At 46.5% G+C, this 19,042-nt stretch overlaps 1 protein-coding gene across 1 annotated transcript; it reads right to left on the reverse strand.

Moving 5' to 3' along the window:
* Positions 1 to 735: 735 nt before the first annotated feature.
* LOC138845948 (leucine-rich repeat-containing protein 37A2-like) lies at positions 736 to 18,198 on the reverse strand. The gene is made up of 4 exons (XM_070059997.1): positions 18,067 to 18,198; positions 16,977 to 17,562; positions 14,073 to 16,748; positions 736 to 986 (listed from the first exon to the last, which is right to left on the reverse strand). The coding sequence occupies exons 1-4, from the start codon at positions 18,196 to 18,198 to the stop codon at positions 736 to 738; spliced, it is 3,645 nt and encodes a 1,214-aa protein (XP_069916098.1).
* Positions 18,199 to 19,042: the final 844 nt, after the last annotated feature.

Consider the following 19,042-nt stretch of genomic DNA (forward strand, 5'->3'; position numbering starts at 1 on the left):
CCGCAGAAGTGGGGAAAGCGGCAGGGGGAACCGCCCTTCCACGGAGGTGGAAGGGACGGTAGCCAACCCGGGAAGAACCAGCAGCAAACCTGGGGAGGGCCGAGCAGACGAAAGAACAATGCAGGGTCCTGTGTCGTTCCTCCACAAAGAGGGGGAGCGACATAATGGTGCCGTGACTCGGATAGGAAACCTAGGAGGGAAGAAGAGGGAAGAAACGGGAAGAAGTGGGAAAATACCGGAGAGAGAGACTAGCAAAGAACCTAGGGAAAAGCCAGATGGAAAAGGTGCCGGAAGAAGCTATTGAAAGCCTAGGCATAGACTCGGATACGGACTGTGGGAAAGAAGTTAGGATTTAAAGTGAAAGCAAGAAGAAACTTAGACTCAGATATGGACTGCAGGTTGAAAGCGAAAGTGAAACCTAGAAGAAACTTAGACTCGGATACGGACTGTGGGGAAAAGCCAGGAGAAATGAGAGGGGATTGTTGTTGGAAGAAAAGTTAGGAAACATACCAGGTAGAGAAAAATGTTAGGGAGGATGAAGCCGCGGGGGGGGGGCAGGCTGAAGCGGAGACGTAAGCTAGCTTGGAATTCTTCAAGTCAGCCCGGGGAGCAAAAGGCGAAAATCTGGAACCAGAGGCAGAGACGTGGGCCGCCAGGTTGGAATCCGTCAGATTAGCCCGGGGAGCAAAAGACGGGAAGCCAAACTGGGGGGCGCAGATGTGAGCTAGGTTGAATTCACCAGGTTAGCCCGGGGAACTTGGACTGAATGCCGGTGGCGGAAACGTGAGCTGGGCTGTGTGACTCGCGGAAGCCGCCACGCGCAGAGAGAGCGCGCGGGGCACAAACAGGGAGAGCGCACGGGGTGCGAATAGAAGCCGGTAAGCTGCGCAGAGCCGGGAAGCCGCCGCAGGGCGGGCCCCGGGAAGCCGCACAGAGCTGGGAAGCCACCGCGGGGGAGACGCCGAGAAACAGCCACGGGGCGGGCGCTGGGAAACCGCGGGGATAAGAGAAACAAGTTTAGAAGTAAAATGAGAGAAATAGGAATGCTGGCAGATAAAAGTAAAATAGGAGAAATAGGAATGCCCGGAGGTAGAGAAATAGAGAAAAATAAGGCCTCCCCACAACACGGCAATGAGAGAGCTTGGATTCGGTCTGCCTGATTAATAAGACGATAAGCACCTGCGGGCAGCTAGCAGCTTATGCGCTGCAGGTCACCGAAGACAGGCACGAATTAACATCAATAAGTCTCCCCACAATACGGCAATGAGAAGGCTTGGATTCGGTTTGCCTGATTGGTAGGGCTTGTAAGCACCTGCAGGCAGTTCTAGCAGAGCAGAGCATGCGCTGCAGGGCACCGAACACAGGCACGCATCAGCGCCTAAAAACCTCCTCACAACATGGCGAAGAGAGGACCCGGATTCAGTTTGCCTGATTGGTAGGGCTTGTAAGCACCTGTGGGCAACTCTAGCAAGCAGAGCAGTGTGTGTGCTGCGGGGCACCGAAGACAGGCGCGTATCAACGCCAAAAATAAAAAGAAAGGGGGATCTGTGGGGAGCAACTGGGAGCAACTCGGACTAGACTAAGTTACTGGAATTAAGACTTATTCTATGCATCTGCTCTCCCACAATATGGCGCTGGGAGAGGAGCAAACAGCTTCTACCCAGCTGCCTTTCACCAACTTGACAAGCTGCAGGAGCTGCTCCTGATTGGAGGAGAGCAGCGTACTCGGCGTGTGGGTAGCCGAGTTGGGATTGGTGGAAGAGGACTATAAAGGAGGAGAGAGACAACATGCACCAGGAACATCTATCTGAAGGAACACCTGTGCAGCCCCCGAGAGAGCCGGCCGGCGGTGTGCTGCTCCCCCGCAGAAGTGGGGAAAGCGGCAGGGGGAACTGCCCTTCCACGGAGGTGGAAGGGACGGTAGCCAACCCGGGAAGAACCAGCAGCAAACCTGGGGAGGGCCGAGCAGACGAAAGAACAATGCAGGGTCCTGTGTCGTTCCTCCACGAAGAGGGGGAGCGACATAAATGAATGAAGCAGAAGAAATAAAGTATACTTAATGTTTAGAATTATCAATTACTGCTGATTTTCCATAATATATTTCATTTCTGATTTCACTGAATGATTTGATGAGTATTACTATTCAAAGAATGTTATGTCACTGGTAAGCTCTTGGCATGTCTTTGAGGTAGATTTCATATTCACAATAGATTGATCCTACCACACTGCTGTTTTACACAGAGACTTCATTCAGAAGAATGTTTACTGGGCTGCATGTAGTACATGCAAAGTAAGGGTGAATGCAGATTTTGCTGAGCATGAGCCTAACCCAATTTGGGGAATCCCTTATAATGAAACATGCAGAATTATGAATATAAAAATTGCTCCAGCCCCTCCCAGGACCTTGGAAGGGGCACGTGCAAGCGTAAAGCCTTGAAGCTTAGGCTCCAGTTCATGATGAATCCAGCTCAGCTGGCACTCTTTTCTGGACTCTGTAATGCAGTGAACAGCATTGTTTTCACTTTAAAAACCCTCATCTTTGGTCATAAGATCACTGGTGTCTTCCTGGGGCAACGGGGATAGCAAAAGTTTCCTTGAAGCAGATTAGCTTTGTCTAATAAAAGAATATGTCCCCAAATAAAGGAGACCCGCTCCCAACACACACTTGGTGTATTACAGCCATTGTGCCAATTTTTGAAGCAACCATGAGTTAGATATGTTCAGATCGCATGATAAGAGGATTAGTTTCCAATACCAGCTAGCTCTGGTTTTTGCATCACCATGAAGCAAATGCTTTTTTTCTTTGGCTTAAGATGGACACAGAAACTTGAGATAAATGAACTGGTGCCTCGTGCACTGTGCGCCATCCCTAGCTCTGCTCCTACTTTTTCAGCTCATCTCTCTGGCCTTGCTGCACAGATGCTAGCATGGCTGTCACTCATTTTCCCATCAATGTCCAACTTCCCCCTGCTGGCATGAAAGTCTCTGGAGACAAAGCTTCTGTCCTGCTCCAGTTTGTACCCCCAGCACTTAATACAGCACCTGGCACTCGGTGGGCCTGGCACTCAGTGAATGTTCTTAAATGAATTCATTACTTTTCATCCACTGTGATTCCACAGATTTTCTCCCTGTGTTGTCTACAGAAAACTGTACTGGAACTCGGCCCCTTAGGAGGGAATCTAATGGAATGATATATGTTGAGGCCATTTTTACTGATGCTACCAAAACCACTTGGTGTTGGGGCTCCAGGAACCAGCTCCCGGTGTGTGGGTGAAGTAAAAACAGACTCTCAGTGTTCTTCCTCAAGATCTGCAGGCACTGTTGGTCCATCCCCAACACATCCTAAAACCTTCCCTCATAACCAGAATGAATTGTGTTTGGCTGGGATTCTGAACCACAGAACAGGTGGATAGTCTTTCAACATCAGGTTTAGTGGAGAATCTGTATCTTGAATCTAAAATTCCCTTGGGCCATTGAACATCACAGAATTGTTGAGTTGAAAGTGAATAAAACTCACTTTCTGTTGCAGTTTAGTCAGGACAAAATATGTGGGATTAGGCTAGAGCAGTGTATTTTCTTATTTTTTTAACACTACAGTTTAACATATATGCCACTTCTTCCTATTTCAAAAGTTATTAGTATCCACAGATAATTTATAAATTGAGAGCTAAATACATTTTGGAAAAAGCTTATGATCTGGGTGGGTGATGGGGAGAGATGTGCCCTTTGGCTGGGTCCCAGGAATTATTTTTGCATTAGGATTTAAAAGCAGGTAACCCTGAGAAAGCACCAGAACCTTTTTCTCCCAGAGTACTTTGTGTTAGATTTTTGGAAAAAAAAAATGGAAATGAAGACCTTCTTTGCAGAGTTTATATACAGGGCTTAATACCCAGATAAGCATAACTATATACCATTTTTATACACAAATGGTTTTTAAATATGTATTCATCATCTATTGCACTTACACATTGTGCAAAAACTGCATTCCATGCCACGCCTGAAATGTCCCAAAGCTCAGTTCTGTCAGTAAATTGCAACCAAGATTTCTACAAAAAAAGACACGAGTGAAAGAGAATGAAGAAGAAAAAAAGAAATATTTTCAGAATACTCCTCTTTCAGGAGTGATTCTAATTTTTATAGATGAAACAATACTTCCACATTTTATCTACACACTAAAGAATTTACTGGTACTGGAAGATTTGGTTTCTGAATTATACTTGCACATTTACATTAAATTTCATCATATTATTTTCATATTACATGACATACTTGTACTGTGTGATCTTTACTTCTCTGGAACAGAGTTGCACAACTTGAATGCTATTGACATTTTGGACTCGATAATGCTTTTCTTGTGGAGGTTTGTCCTGTACATAGTAAGTGGCTTAACAGCAGGCTGGGCTTAGCTCACGCAGTGTCAGCAGCACGTGCAGGGCTGCAAGCTGTTACCTGAATGCAAAATCATGTTGGCTGAGAAGCCCTGCTCTGTGGGATTCACTCTGACTTTTGTACCTGATAGTATTTTTGCTAGAGAGGAAAAGGACCTGTTACAGAATTTTAGCAACCTTCTACTACAAATGTAAAGTAGAATCTTAACCCTATTTCAAGGTGAACAGTGAAGATTTATTAAAATTCCAAATGTGATGAAATTGTAACTTACATAGACTGCAAAAAAGGGAGTGACTCAAATGCACGTCTTTCGATAAACTCTATTTTATTGCAGGATAAATCTCTAGGAAAAGGAAAACATTGCCTTGGTTAGCTATTACCTATATAGTCAGTGGGGATAATAAAATTTGCATTTGATAATGTTGGATATGCAGTTTTTACCTAAACTGTAAAGCTTTGGACTTGTATTTGACCCTCTGGAGATACTACTCCTTCTTACAACCTCTCCTAACAGTCTCACTGTTAGAACCTTCATCAATGACATACACAACTATAGATCTTGATAGATTGTGGTGGTAAACTTTCCTGAGTGCAGAATTGATTAGATGAACTTTCATAGTCTTCATCCATTTGAAACAAGGAGCAAAGCTGTCATCTCCATTTTTGATGTCTAATATTCCAAAGAATACTCACATTTTCACATCTTTCCTGGTTTAGTCCTAGTTTTCTAACTTCATTCAATACCAGAAAAAAAGATGCCCTTTTGAATCATTTGAAATGAAATTGGTTCTCTAATTAATTCATTATTTTGAACTGATTCAGAATTACACTTTCTGTCATACTAAAGGAAATTTATTTGTTGCTTGTTGCTTGATAGTCCATGAAAGCCATGATAGAACCGTCAGAAAACAGCACGACACTGGATTCCCACTTGAAAACACTCTTGGTGGTAGAGGACTCTTACTTCCACTGATTACAATTTGACCCTCACTTTTCACCTGCAACTCATCTGTTGGTGGCTCCATCTCTAGAATCTCCTTCTCTCACCTGTCCCACGCGCAGTCACCAGTGGGACTTGCCCTAAGTGACTCTCCGAGGCCAACATCACTAGGTGCTTACAGAAGAGGCAGATTCTCAGCCCTGTTCTAGACCGACTCAGGCAGTTACTGTGGGGGTAGGGTTCAGAGCCCCAGGTAACTGTGGTGCAAGCTCAAGTCTGTTTTAGAGCACTGCTGTGACAGCATGGTTCCCCGTGGTGACTCTTGCTCAGCATTCAAAGGCCTGGAAGACCTGGCTTCACCCTCCAGCTTTCCCTGCATCTCTGTGCCTCAGAAGCTTCCATGTTTTCCCTTTCTCCCACGATATTCTCTCCAAGACGTCTGATGATGCCCACTGCCCCCTTGGAAGTCCTGTTCAACTGGCATTGCTCCCTGGTTCCATCGTCCCTGACCCAGCCCAAAGTCTTCTCCCTCGTCTGGACTCTATATCCATTTCTTTTGATATCGTTACTTGTGCCTTCCATTTCCCCAGAGCATAAACTTCTTGAAAGCATGGATTTGGCCTTGCTCATCTACATTGCCCACTATGTTTAAAACTGACTCATGGAAATAGACTCAGGTGTTTATTAAATGAAGGAATGGTTGAGTAGGTAGAAGAAGGAAAAGTGAATTTTTAAAAAGCAGTGTGGTTTTATTATTCCCTGGTCCCTCTGCAGCACTCTGTCAGCTACATAGTGCTTATTGGGTATTGGTTTGAGCTTGTGTATTTGTTTCCCCTGCAAGATTGTGAGCTCTTGGGAAGGTGGGATCCTGTCTTACTCATTTATGTGTCTCCAGTACTAGGCAAAGTGTTTGGCTTTCTCTTTCAGCTTTAGACAATTGATTGGCATTTTGAAAATGAAGTGAATACATACACTAGCATAAACTAATTAGGCTACAAAGGATTTTCCAGCAGAAACAATGAAGGGCCTATTCTACCAGCAGTAGTCTCATTTGTTTTTCTCCAAACCATGTTTGCAAGGTTCCGGAGCCCAGATGGGAAAGGTGCTCAAGAGGAACCATGCAGATGTGGTTGTCCCCGTATGGCCTAGAAGTTCTGATCATCATTCAAAGGAGTGTTGTGAGTATCACATGCTATGTTCCTTAAGCCTTGTACTTTTGAGACAAGAATCTATTTGCTGAAGAGGCCCAGTAATTAGCCTAATAAGGATTAATGATGTACACTTCCCAATACTATGTAGCTATTGTTTTAATTATCTATTTCCAACATGGGTATAATAGTTCCTTAATGGAAATCATTAATGCCAAATCTGTTCTCTTGGTAGCTTAGTATTCTTGATAATATTGTTTATATAATTTACCTGTTTAGCAAGTCACTTAATGGCTAAAGGTTAACTTATTCAAGATTAGATCATCTAACAACTTTCAGTTGATGGCATTCAAATTAATGTTGTTGGTTTATGTTTTCTTCCCTTTGTTGTATTAAACCAACTTGTTCAAACCTTGTTTGTAAAGGCCAGATGATAAATGTTTGAGACTTGGTAGGCCACATATTGTCTCTGTTGTATTTTCTTGTTTCTTTGTTTCTCTTTACAGTCCTTTATAAATATAAAACTCATTCTTAACTTAGGACCTGTATGAAGACAGACCTTGGATCCAATTTCATCCATTGCTTGTAAATTAAATACAAATATAATCCGCGGCTCACTAGGCTAATCCTCCGCCTTGCGGCGCCGGCACACCGGGTTCTAGTCCTGGCCTGGGCGCCGGATTCTGTCCTGGTTGCCCCTCCTCCAGGCCATCTCTGCTGTGGCCAGGGAGTGCAGTGGAGGATGGCCCAGCTACTTGAGCCCTGCACCCCATGGGAGACCAGGAGAAGCACCTGGCTCCTGCCATCGGATCAGCGCGGTGCTCCGGCCGCAGCGCACTGGCCGCGGCGGCCATTGGAGGGTGAACCAATGGCAAAGGAAGACCTTGCTCTCTGTCTCTCTCTCTCTCTCTCTCACTGTCCACTCTGCCTGTCAAAAAAAAAAAAAAAACCACAAAGCACATAGTAGGTATTCCATGTTAGAGATATGAGACCCTACAGTGTAGACTTCCAGAAGAAACCTTGGAGATTATCCAGCTGGGACCCATATTTGTTTTCTAGATAATGTAACTAAAATCTCATAAATAAGTATGATTAACTGACTTACAAGTGTTGGAGGGACAGCAGGCCTTCAAATGAGTCCTTATGTAATTCAGTCAAGTCATTTTCACTGAGGATTCTGGAAAATGAAAGAGGTACTTCTGAATCAAAATGACAACTGCAGCTGTTTGCTTCATAGGACTAACTCTGTATGTAGAGGAAACTTTGGTAATGGTGCTGTTTAAATACCCAGATTCTAATTTACTTCTAGGGTGGCAATGTCTGTTGTATTTTAATTTAAACCATTTTTCCCACTCTCCCTTTTTTGTCCATCTCTATACACCTATCCGTCCTTCCCACCAAATCATAAATGTAATGTCTGCTCTGTAGGTCACAATGTCCCTGTTAGAACCTAACACTGGGAGGCACCAAGATTGGCAGAACTGCCATTTCCTTCTGTTTTTTCCCCAAGCCCTACTACCGAAGCCCCATGTTTGAGGTATGCCGGGGCTACAAGTTAAGGTTGACCAGGGAGGCAGTAATGATGGCTGAGTATTTAAATCCCTGCCATCTATGTAGGAGAACAAGACTGAGTTTGAGGTTCCTGAGTTTGACTGACCCAGTCTCACCACTACAGGCATCTGGGGAGTGAACAGTGTATGATAGCATGCTGCCTTTGCCTCTCAAATAAGAAAAATTAAATTTTCTTCCCCTTCCCTTTATCCCTTAGCCTTTCCAACTCCCGTCTTCACTCTTCAGAGGAAACTAGTGTTATTTACTTTTGTGTCAGATGACTCTGATTTTTCCTTTTTCCAAAGATTTATTTATTTATTTGAAAGTCAGAGTTACACACAGAGAGAAGGAGAGGGGAGAAGGGAGAGGGGAGAGGGGAGAGGAAGGTCTTCCATCCGCTGGTTCACTCCCCAATTGGCCACAAAGGCTGGAGCTGTGCTAATGAGGAGCCAGGAGCTTCCTCCAGGTCTTCCCATGTGGGTGCAGGGGCCCAAGGACTTGGGCCATCTTCCACTGCTTTCCCAGGCCATAGCAAAGAGCTGGATCGGAAGTGGAGCAGCTGAGACTCGAACCGGCACCCATATGGGATGCTGGCACTGTGGGTGGTGGCTTTACCTACTATGCCACAGTGCCAGCCCTGACTTTGATTTTTCTTACAAGTTTGGGACATCTTTAAATGAAGCATAACCAAAATATATACAAACTGCGTGTATTGTATTTAAGAAACATCATAAATTAAAAGTCACAACTGCCTGATTCTAGCATTTTCCCATCAGAAATGAGATAGTAGGCTAAGGGGAAACTTTTATCTTTTTTAAAAAAGATTTTATTTATTTGTTTCAGAGTTATAATTACAGATGGAGAGAAGGAGAGACAGAAAGGTCTTCTCTCCACTGGTTCACTCCCCAAATGGCTGCAATGGCTGTAGCTGGGCCAATTGGAAGCCAGGAGCCAGGATCCATGAGCCTCTTTGGGGTCTCCTACATGGGTGCACAGACCTAAGTGCTTGGGCCATCCTCTACTGCATTCTCAGGCCATAGCAGAGAGTTGGATTTAAAGTGGAGCAGCTGGGACTAGAACTGGTGCCCGTACAGGATACCAGCGCCGCAAGTAGCAGCTTAGCCCACTGCACTACTGCAGCACTGCACAGGCCCTGGGAAAATTTATCTTAAAGTGATCATAACCCTTCTCCTTTGTCTGTTATATGTCTTGTTTGTATTCAGAAATAATTTATGATGTCTGTACAAGTTGTCCCAGTGATATAACACGCAAACTGTCGTGAAAAATGTCAATTAATTCCTTTTTTTTATTATGTTACACTCAGCACTTCAAAATTTCTAGTTCACTGGCCTAGGTGACATGATAGATTTTTATTTTTAGTTAATTACTTTGAATGTTAAGTATTCTCCCCCAAAATTGGGAGTCTAAACTGATTCCTTTCAAAAATCAGTAAGGAAAAGATAATTCAACAAATGGACAGTGGACAAAACCTCAACGAAACATAGATGTTCAATAAGTATATAAAGACATTTAAATTTATGAGTAATCAGAGAAATCCAGATTCAGCTGGGAACCCTTTTATTTGCCAGTCACATTAGCAAAAAGACAAAGAGCATCCCGAGGTGAAAAGGTGAAGGGAAGAGTCAGTGTTGGGGCATAGCAGGCTAAGCCGTCACTTGAGAAGCGTAAATTCCATATTGGAGAGCCTGGTTAAAGTCTTGGGCCCTCTGCTTCTGAGCCAGATGCCTGCTAGTGCACCTAGGAGGCAGCAGATGATGGCCCAAGTGCTTGATTCCTCGTCATCCCTGTGGGAGACCCAGAATCAAGTATTAGATCTTAGCTTTGGCCTGGCCCAGCCATGGCTGTTTTGGGCATTTGGGGAATAAAGCAGTGGATGGAAGATTCTCTCTTTCTCTCACTCTCTCATTTGCTCTCGCTCCATCTCCCCCTCCCCCCACTCCCATAGTTCAAGTAAACAAATACATCTTTTTAAAAAGGATGAAGGGAAATGAATGTTCTTATATTCTGTTAGCTGGAGTGTAAGTAAGTGTGCACAGCTTTTCTGAGGGCAATTAAAATTTCCTATTTCTGTAGTCTTCATCCATTTTCATTCTTTTTTTTTTTGAGATTTATTTATTTATTTGAAAGTCAAGTTACACACAGAGAGAAGGAGAGGCAGAGAGAGAGAGAGAGAGAGGCAGAGAGAGAGAGAGAGGTCTTCAATCCACTGGCTCACTCCCCAGTTGGCCACAATGGCCAGAGCTGTGCTGATCCGAAGCCAGGAGCCAGGAGCCAGGAGCTTCTTCAAGGTCTCCCACATGGGTGCGGGGTCCCAAGCACTTGGGCCATCTTCCACTGCTTTCCCAGGCCATATCAGAGATCTGGATCAGAAGTGGAGCAGCCAGGACTCAAACCAGCGCCCATATGGGATGCTGGCATGGCTGGTGGAGGCTTTTCCCACTATGCCACAATGCTAGCTGCCCCATTTTCTTTCTAGACTTCTATTTTGCAAAATGCTTGTCCATGTTCACAAGTGTGCACAAGGATTTTCCTTGCAGCAATACATGAGAAGTGGACATAATCGAAAATCCATCAATAGAGGGATTATTAAGTAAACTGTGAAATGGCCATCCATACTATAGAATATCATGCAGGAGTTAAATGAATAGGGTAACTGACTGAGTACTAGGAGGGAAAGAAATCCAGAAGAAACCATGAAGTGAAAGAACCAAGTTGCAGGATGTTACTATTTAGGTTAAAAAAAGAAAGAAACCACACAACACAACCATTATGCTCTATGTAAATATGTTTGTAGGTAATTTTTTGGAAGGATATATGCCAAACTCAGAGCAGTAATTATTACCTCATAGGTAGGGAGTTAGGACACAATGAAGGTCTTCACTATCCCTATCACTTTTTATCTACTAAGAATGTAATGGTATTACTGATAAAATGCAAATAAATAGAAGTAGTTTCTTATTTCAAATTCTGTGCCTTGTTAAAACAACCATAGAATTATAATCAACAGATGCTGATTGTGACATGGAGAGGGAATACTTTTTCTGACATACTGACCTCAAAATAGTAGAACAAGAAAGCTCTTACAATGCAGTTAGTTTTGTGTATTCATGTTTGGGAGCGTGTACTCACAGTGTCTCAGCCCAGCGGTATGCTTTCCATACATTTTCATCAATGAAAGAAATCGAGTTTCCTTGGAAATTTCTGTAAAGGAACACAGTTCACATCCTTGAATGGGTTGGAAAAGAATGAACAGAATGAGGAAAAAAATCATGGCACCCTCATGGGGGAGTATTGAAATACAGAAATATTATCAGCTTTCTAATAAATACCAGTGCTTTTATGTTCCGTAGCTCTCTGCTTCCCAGTTTGCTCACTCAATAAATAATGAGGGGCCACTGACATAAACAATGAAGCATCCTCTCAGAAGCTTAACTTCGTCTCTGTCCAGTCTCTTTGACAGTAAAGACAGTCAATCACTTTGAATATTAAGTATTTTCACCAAAATAACTCAGGTGTCTACACTGACTTCTATAAATCAGTGAGAAAAGGATAAATTATTCAAGAAAAAATGGGCAAAATGTATTGTCACCAATAAGAATAATGAAAACCTATGCAGGTATACTAGTGCTTTGGCCAAGCGCCCTCTGCTGAAATCTTTCCAAGTACTGAATGGATACAGACAATTTAAAATCAGAGGGACTAATATGCTGATGTGGAAAGCCTTTTGGAATACAGCATAGGGTAAAAGTGCCGATCACTGAGCCAGGAGCCAAGCATTACCTCCATAGGAAAAAAAAAAAAAGAGAGGAGGTTGGAAGGAAAGACGCACACCTGGGTTACAGGTAATAGAGTGAGGACCAGGGGATGATGAGGGTGTGTGGGGGTTCATACTTTCACATTTTATCCTACATTCTGTGCACTTTTTAAAAAGTGGAAAGGTGCTCATAATCGATACTTGTTTACAAGAAGCTGTTAAATGACTTATATTTAGCTTCAACTTTGAATTGCTGTGAGTGCTTAGCTTTAACTCTGTCCTCACTCCTCAGCAACAATGAACCTATTTGTTTTAGGTACACATTTTCCTGGAAGCAGGAGCAGCAATAAAACAGATACCTGTATGCTCACCTGCCTGGTGGATATGTCCTCTCGGGTTACTTTATGCTCATCAATAAAAAGTGCCTAACACTGAACACATCTCCCACTAACGGGCTCTTCTTTCTGACTGCTGTGCTTCTGCCTTATAGACCACCATCATTCTCGCTGTCATCCAGGGAAAGACTGTGGAGTCACGCATTTTTATTTTCTGTTACAATCCATCACACAGTTATTTAAGCCAGCTTTACAGATGAGGATATTGAATCCAAGCTAAATAACTTGTCCAAAGTCACAAAGCTAATCACTGGGAGACCTGTGTTCAAAGCCAGGCAACCTGGCTCCAGAATCTATCCTTAAATCTGTTGTATCATCTCTAATAAGTCGGGATGAGGGCTGTGTTGAAGAGTGGGATTAAAGCAATGAGGTAATAACATGGTGAATGTCAATAAATAATGAATCAGGAAAAGCAGTAAGGGCAATCACATGAGACTGTAGAAGAGACAGAAGAGAATAAGAGAAGGAGGATCAGGAAAGCTCTCAAGCAAAGTGGCCACTTGGGGGTGAACCAACGGAAAAAGGAAGACCTTTCTCTCTGTCTCTCACTGTCCTACTCTGTCTGCCAAAACACACACATACACACACACAGAGTCAACATAAGGTGGGGACTTGAGGAGGGCTCAGAAGATCTTGGGTAAAAGCTGCTGAGACAGGCAGGCTGTAGGGAACCATGAGGAAGGGAGATTCTTACAATATGCTGAAGGTGCCATTGTAGCTGTTGGGCTCTGGTACAGGAACTCTGTGAAGCTTCTGCACTGGGCTGAGGCCAGTGCATGAAAGTGTCTCATCTTTGCAGGTGCAGAGCTCACAGACATTTATGGTGGCAGCTGCATTCAGGGGTTGATCTGTGACTTCAGTTAGGGTTGAGTGCTGAGTCTGAACCTGGCCTGGATGTAGATCTGTAGTCTTCTTCAGGGATGGAGAATGGCCAGCTTTTGCAGTGGGTACCAGAGTTATGGTTAGCTCCATCTTGGAAGGCTGAGCTATGACACTGGGTGATGTTGGGTGCTGAGCTTGATGCTGACCTGCTGTTGGAACTGTCATCTCATTGTCCCCTGGGGACTGAGTTACGAGCTCCTTTAGTGGCTCTGTAGACTGAGTTAGGGTCATTTGCATGGTAGTAGAAGGTGTAGCCTCTGTAGTACGTTGTGGAGTTTGGGTAATTTCCAGGTCCAGAGGCTTGACTGTGACTTGAGGCAGGTTTGTATACTGAGTCTGAATCTGGACTGGAGGTGAAAATGTCACCTCAGGGTACATTGGATAAGGAGGAGGAGATATAGACTTGAAGGCTGTAGAATGTTCATCCTGTGTAGTGGGTACCTGAGTTATGGTTGACTCTAACTTCGAAGGTTCAGCTGTGCCACTGGGTGACATTGGATGCGGAGTTTGATCTTGACTTGGTTTTGGAACTACCATCTCATAATAAACTGGAGGCTGATAGACCACTTCATTATGTGGCCCTGGGGGCTGCCCTGAAGTCTCCTGCATGGTTGGGAGTGGTTCACCCTCCACAATGGATTCTGGAGTTAGGGTAAGTTCTACATCAAAAGGTTGAACTGTGACTTCTGTCAGGGTTGGATGCTGAGCCTGAACCTGGTCTGGTTGTGAAAGTACCCCCTCATGGAGCACGGGAGGTACTTTAGTCTTCTTCAGGGCTGTAGAATGTTCAGCCTTCCTGGTACGCTTTGCATTTATGGTAAGCACTGTGTCCAAAGGCTGAACTGTGATGTGAGGCAATGTTGGATATTGAGCTTGATTATGACCCAGTGTTGGAACTGTCACCTCTTGATGTATTGGAGATTGGGTTACACCCTCCATGGGAGGTTGACTGGAGGTCTCCTGCATGTCTGTAGAGGGTTCAGTCACCATACTGCTGGTTTCTGGAGTTATGGTAAGTCCCAGGTCCAGATGTTGAGTTGTGACTGGAGTCAGGTTTGGAGATGGAGCTGTAGTCTTGCTCAGGTCTGCAGGATGCTCAGCCTCTGTAGTAGGTTCTGTAGTAATGGTAAGTGCCAGGTCTAAAAGTTGATTTGTGACACTGGGTGATAGTGGAGGTTGATTTTGACCCTCATGATGCACTGGTGGCTGAGCTACAGATTCTTTAGGTGGAGTCTCCTGCACATTTGTGGCAAGTTCAGCCTCTGTAATGGGCTGTGGAGTTATTGTAAGTGCCAGATCAAAAGGTTGAAATGTGATGCGGGGTGATTTTGGAAACGGAGCTTGATCCTGAGCTGGTGTTGGAACTGTCACCCCCTGATATCCTGGGGGTTGAGCTATACCTTCCTTAGATGGCCCTGGAAGCTGAACTGGGGCCTCCTGCATGATTGGAGAAAGTCCGCCTTCCATTCCAGGTTGTGTAGTTATGGTGAGTTCCACATCCAAAGGTTGACCTGTGACTTTGGTCAGGTTTGGTTGCTGAGTTTGAAGCTCCTGCTGGGTTACAGATGATTGAGTGTCAGGGAAGTCTTGTGGCTTGGCTGGGGCTACATTTTGCACTGGAGCTTGTTCTGCATTCTTGAGGGGCTCTAGAGGCTCAGCTGGAGAAAGTTCCATCTTTTCAGGCAGTGCTGGAGGCTTGGCAAGAGGAGGCCCAAGCTGGGTTGGAGAAAATTCAACTTGCTTGGTGGGAACTGTAGGCTGGGCAGGTCCTTCCTGCTGACTCCAGTAAGGATAAACTTCTGGAGTGGGCTTTAGGGTTCTGGTAAGGTCAATATCCACATGTTTTGGTTTGGTTTTAGACATCCTTAAATGCTGAGTTCTGAGTATTTCTTCTGGAATATGAGGTGAAAATGTCATATTCATTGGGATAGCATCACTCATCTCTGGGAAGATATCTGAAGGCTGGTTTGTGTTTCCCTGTTGGAGTGGTAATTGGTAAGCACTCACGGGGCGCTCTAGAGGTGGAACGGAAATCCCCTGCTGGCTTGGTGAAGGTTCCTTCAGTTGTTCAGGCTGAGCTGGGACCCCTGGAAGTGGGGAGTGCTCATCCTCTTCTGGGGGCTTTGGCTGCTGAGCTGTGTCTGCCTCCTGGTCTTTCAAAGGCTCATGCTCCGTAGGGAACACTGAGGCATGAGCTTGGGCTTCCTGATGGATTGGAGAAGGTGCAGCCTCTTCGGGGGCCTGTAAAATTTCAGCTGTTTCCTCCTGCTGGGTCATAGAGGGTTTCTCATCCTGCATAACTTCTGGAGATTGAATTGGCAGTGGTTCAACCTCTTCAAGAGGCGTTGGAGGCAGAGCTGGGACTGAGGCCTGAGTTGTTGTGACCTCGTGGCTGACTGGAAATGTTTCCACTTCTGCTGCAGGTTTTGGTGTTAGGGTCAGCTGCAGGTCTGGAGGTTTAGTAGTCACATTGGGCAAGTCGTACTGCTGAACTTGATGGTGACCGGGAGGTAAAGTGGTCACTGTGTGATGACTTGGAGGCTGGGCTGGGACTTCTGTCTTCTTTCCAGAAGATTCAACCTCCTCAGAAGACTCAGAGGGCTGCCTTGGTTGCTCCTGCTCACTGATATAAGGTTCGGTCTCCATAGGAGGGACTGGAGTCAGAGCTAGGGCCTCCAGCTGGCCTGGAGGAGCTTGAGTCTCCACCAGGGCCTCCGCGTACTGAGCAATCTGCTGCTGTTCTCTGAGAGAAGGCTCTGTCTCCACGGGAGGGCCTGGAGGAGGCTGAGTCTCCACCAGAGCCTCCGCATACTGAGCTATCTGCTCCTGTTCACGGGGAGAAGGTTCTGCCTCCACGGAAGGGCGTGCAGTGTGAGCTCTGGGTGCCTGCTGGAATGGGGAAGGTTCCGTCTCTGCAGAAGGGACCGGAGTCGGCTCTGGGGGTTCCTGCTGGGCTGGAGAAGCTTCTGTCTCCAGGGAAGGGCCCAGAGTTTGATATGGGGTCTCCTGCTGGGCTGGAGAGGGTTTGTTCTCTACAGAAGACTCAACATACTGAGTGGGCTGCTCCTGATCACTAATATAGGGTTCTGTCTCCACAGAAGGGCCCGGAGTCTGAGCAGAGCCCTCCTGCTGCACTGGAGAAGAGTCCCGCTCCATGGTGGGCTCCGGAGTTATGGTCAGCACCACATCTGCAGGCTTGATGGTAACATTGGGCAGGTTATAACGGTGAACTTGATTCTGATCTGGAGACCAGTCCGTCCCCTTCTGCATCTGTGGAGTCTGAGCTATGATAGTCTCTTCAGGAGATTCTAGCGCTTGAGCTCGGGGATCTTGCTGTACTGGAGATTTGACTTCCACAGGGAGTGCCGAAGGCTTCTCCGGGGCTTCCAGTTGGCTTCTAGAAGGTTCGATCTCTGGAGACTCAGAAGGCTGAGCAGGCTGTTTCTGATTGCTGGAGGAATATTCAGTGTTCACAGGCAGGCCTGGAGGCTGAGCTGGGGCCCCCTGCTGGTCTACAGATGGGCTGACTTCCTCAGCATACTCTGAGGGCTGAGCTGTGGCATCGTTTTGGGTAGAGAAAGGTCCAGTCTCCTCAGGGAGATCTGAGGTCTGAGCTAGACCCTCTTGAGTCCAAGATTCCACCCTCCCAGGGAATTCCGGAGTCTGCACTGGGGCCTCTTGTTGGGCTGAGGGGAGTCCCACTCCCTCAGCATGCCCCAGAGGCTGAGCTGGAGCCTGCTCCGTGCTTGGAGTAGACTGAACTTCCTCACCTACCCCTGAGGCTTCTGTCAGCTCCATGTCTGCAGGTTTCAGTGTGACGCTGGGGAAGTTTGCTTGGAGAGCTACAATCTGAGGTGAGGATGGAGTGTTAAGATTGTGATTCACTGATGCCTGACCTACTACTTCTGCAGTAGCAAATGGATTCTGAGCGGGGGCCTCCTGCTGCAACGGAGATGCTTCTTCCTCGGGCTGCTGCAGGTCTGCACCTGGGCCCTCTTGCTGGGGTGAAGAAAGTTCATCTGGTTCAACGGGCTGTGGAGGCGGAACTTGTTCTTCTTGCTGTGCAGAGGAGGATTGGATGGGCTCCTGAGTCTCTGGATTTTGAGTCTGGCCTTCCATCAGGAATTGAGATGGTTCAGCCTGCTCAGAGGGCTGTGCAGGTTCTCCTGGGTTCTCCTGGGATTCTGTAGGAAAACCACCAGGATAGACCCCATAGTCAGCCGGCAAAACTTGATTTTGACCCTGAAGCTTGGCCGCTTTGTCTGGAGTTCCAACACCAACCTTAGGAAGCCGTCGACGCCAAGCTAGATCTTTCTTGGGGGTCAGGGGTGAAACAATCAACTTGTTTCCTTGTGAACTCTGACTGTCTAGAGGCGGAACGAGTGCTTCCAATGACTGGTGAGCATTTCCTTCCAGTCGAGGAGGCAGAGCCGGAGGCTGATCCTGATCCCCGTCTAGCACGGGAATCGCCTCTGGTAGCCTCTGTTGTTGAGGAAACCTATTGAAATACTGGTACGGACCAGGACCAGCAAGCTGTTCTGGCTCTGGGGGCAGTTCCAGAAAAAGGAAGCAAACTCACAGTGGACTCTTGAGGCGAGGCCAGCACCCGGGAGGGAGCAGAAGACCCCAGGTCATCAAAGCCGCCAGGGTCTGCCATGGGTGTGAGCGAGTCAGGCGATTCAGGTGGGACATTCAAGGAGTGGGAAGACCAGGGCTCAGAGAGCCAAGGGATCTGGACTGGGAGCCCCTGGTCTTCCCGCGTGGGGTCTCCTAAGTGATGGGAAAGTGCAGGTCTCCTGTCCTCACCTTACTCGACTCCTGCTCTTTCTGTCCACTCGGGGCTTCTGTACTCTCATTGATATAGGTCTCGGTCCTCCACTGCTCTGTGTCCCATTCTTTCTTGGCTATCTTTTCTTCCTGCTGCTCACTGAGGAGCTTCATCAGGATGCCTGTTTTGGAGATGAGCTTGGCACAGGGCAGTTGCACCTGGGCCTCAGAGCAGTCCATTTTCAGAGTGCGGATGACGTGAGAAATGAGCCTTCTCACGTCAGTGTTGGGGATGAGGGACTGTAGCTGCTGATTCAGCTGAATTTCAAACTGTTGCCCCTGGGACAGCATCACGGGGTAGGTGAAGCCTGCGGGCGTGGTGGGGGCTTCAGTGCCCTCGCTGGGGTATTCCCACTGTGTTTCCTTGGTTTGGTCCACAGTCGGCATTAGGTCGAACTCGGTCCCAGCAGAATCTGTAGCTGAAGGATCTGTGTGCATTTTGTCGCCAGGGAGCGTTTCTTCATGTGCAGTGGTGTTTTCTGTCAAAACATTTTCTTCGAAAACACGCCCTCCGGAATGGTTTTCCTCCCTAGTGTCTTCTATAGAAGGTTCTCTCAGAGGAGGACTCCCCTGAGAATGCAGGCCTCCAGGGGATGAGAAAGCCTCTCCGGAGGGGGAGTTTATGAGACTCCGCAGTGCAGGGAACGGAGGCCTCTTCCCAGCCGTCAGCCTGTTGAGGGAATTTTTCCTTCTGAACTTTCGACTCAGTTTGGCCTTGGGGGTTCGGAGGACCAGGTGAGAGCAAGTTTTATGAAAGCGGTAATTCTGTCTGGAATGCCAGATTGGTTTCCCTGCCGCCTTATTTTTGGCTCTAGCATTTGCATCTTCTAAGACAAAAATGGTGTAGGTTAAGTCCTCCTTTGTTGTTGATCTCAGAGAGAGATTTTGCAGGGGAGGTAGAAGGCCTGCCCAGGATGTGTTTCTTCAGGAAAGAGGAGGCTGCAGCCTCATGTTCCTTTGTGAGCAAGGGCTCCGTGTGCAAGGAGTTTCCGGCCACCTGCCTGGGCCTCTGAGCCACTTGAAGCTCCTTCAGCTCCCTGGAGCCTGCTCTCCCAAGCCTTCTTCCCCCAATGCTCTCCGCAAAGGGCCAGGTGCCCCGTCTCCTCCCGAGGCTCTTCCTCATCTCCTGGAGGTG

This window comes from Oryctolagus cuniculus, chromosome 17 (assembly GCF_964237555.1).
Source record: "Oryctolagus cuniculus chromosome 17, mOryCun1.1, whole genome shotgun sequence".
Lineage (NCBI taxonomy): Eukaryota > Metazoa > Chordata > Mammalia > Lagomorpha > Leporidae > Oryctolagus > Oryctolagus cuniculus.

Bases quoted from the DNA above. Each gene is read 5' to 3' on its own strand.
- LOC138845948 (XM_070059997.1), bottom strand. From the start codon at position 18,198: ATGCTGTCCCAGGGGCAACAGTTTGAAATTCAGCTGAATCAGCAGCTA. The intron at 17,563-18,066 runs GTGCAACTGCCC...CCTCAACAACAG, and splicing joins TGGACTGCTCTGAGGCCCAG to AGGCTACCAGAGGCGATTCC. The intron at 16,749-16,976 runs GTCAGGCATCAG...AAGAGGCCCCAG, and splicing joins TGCTACTGCAGAAGTAGTAG to TGCAGACTCCGGAATTCCCT.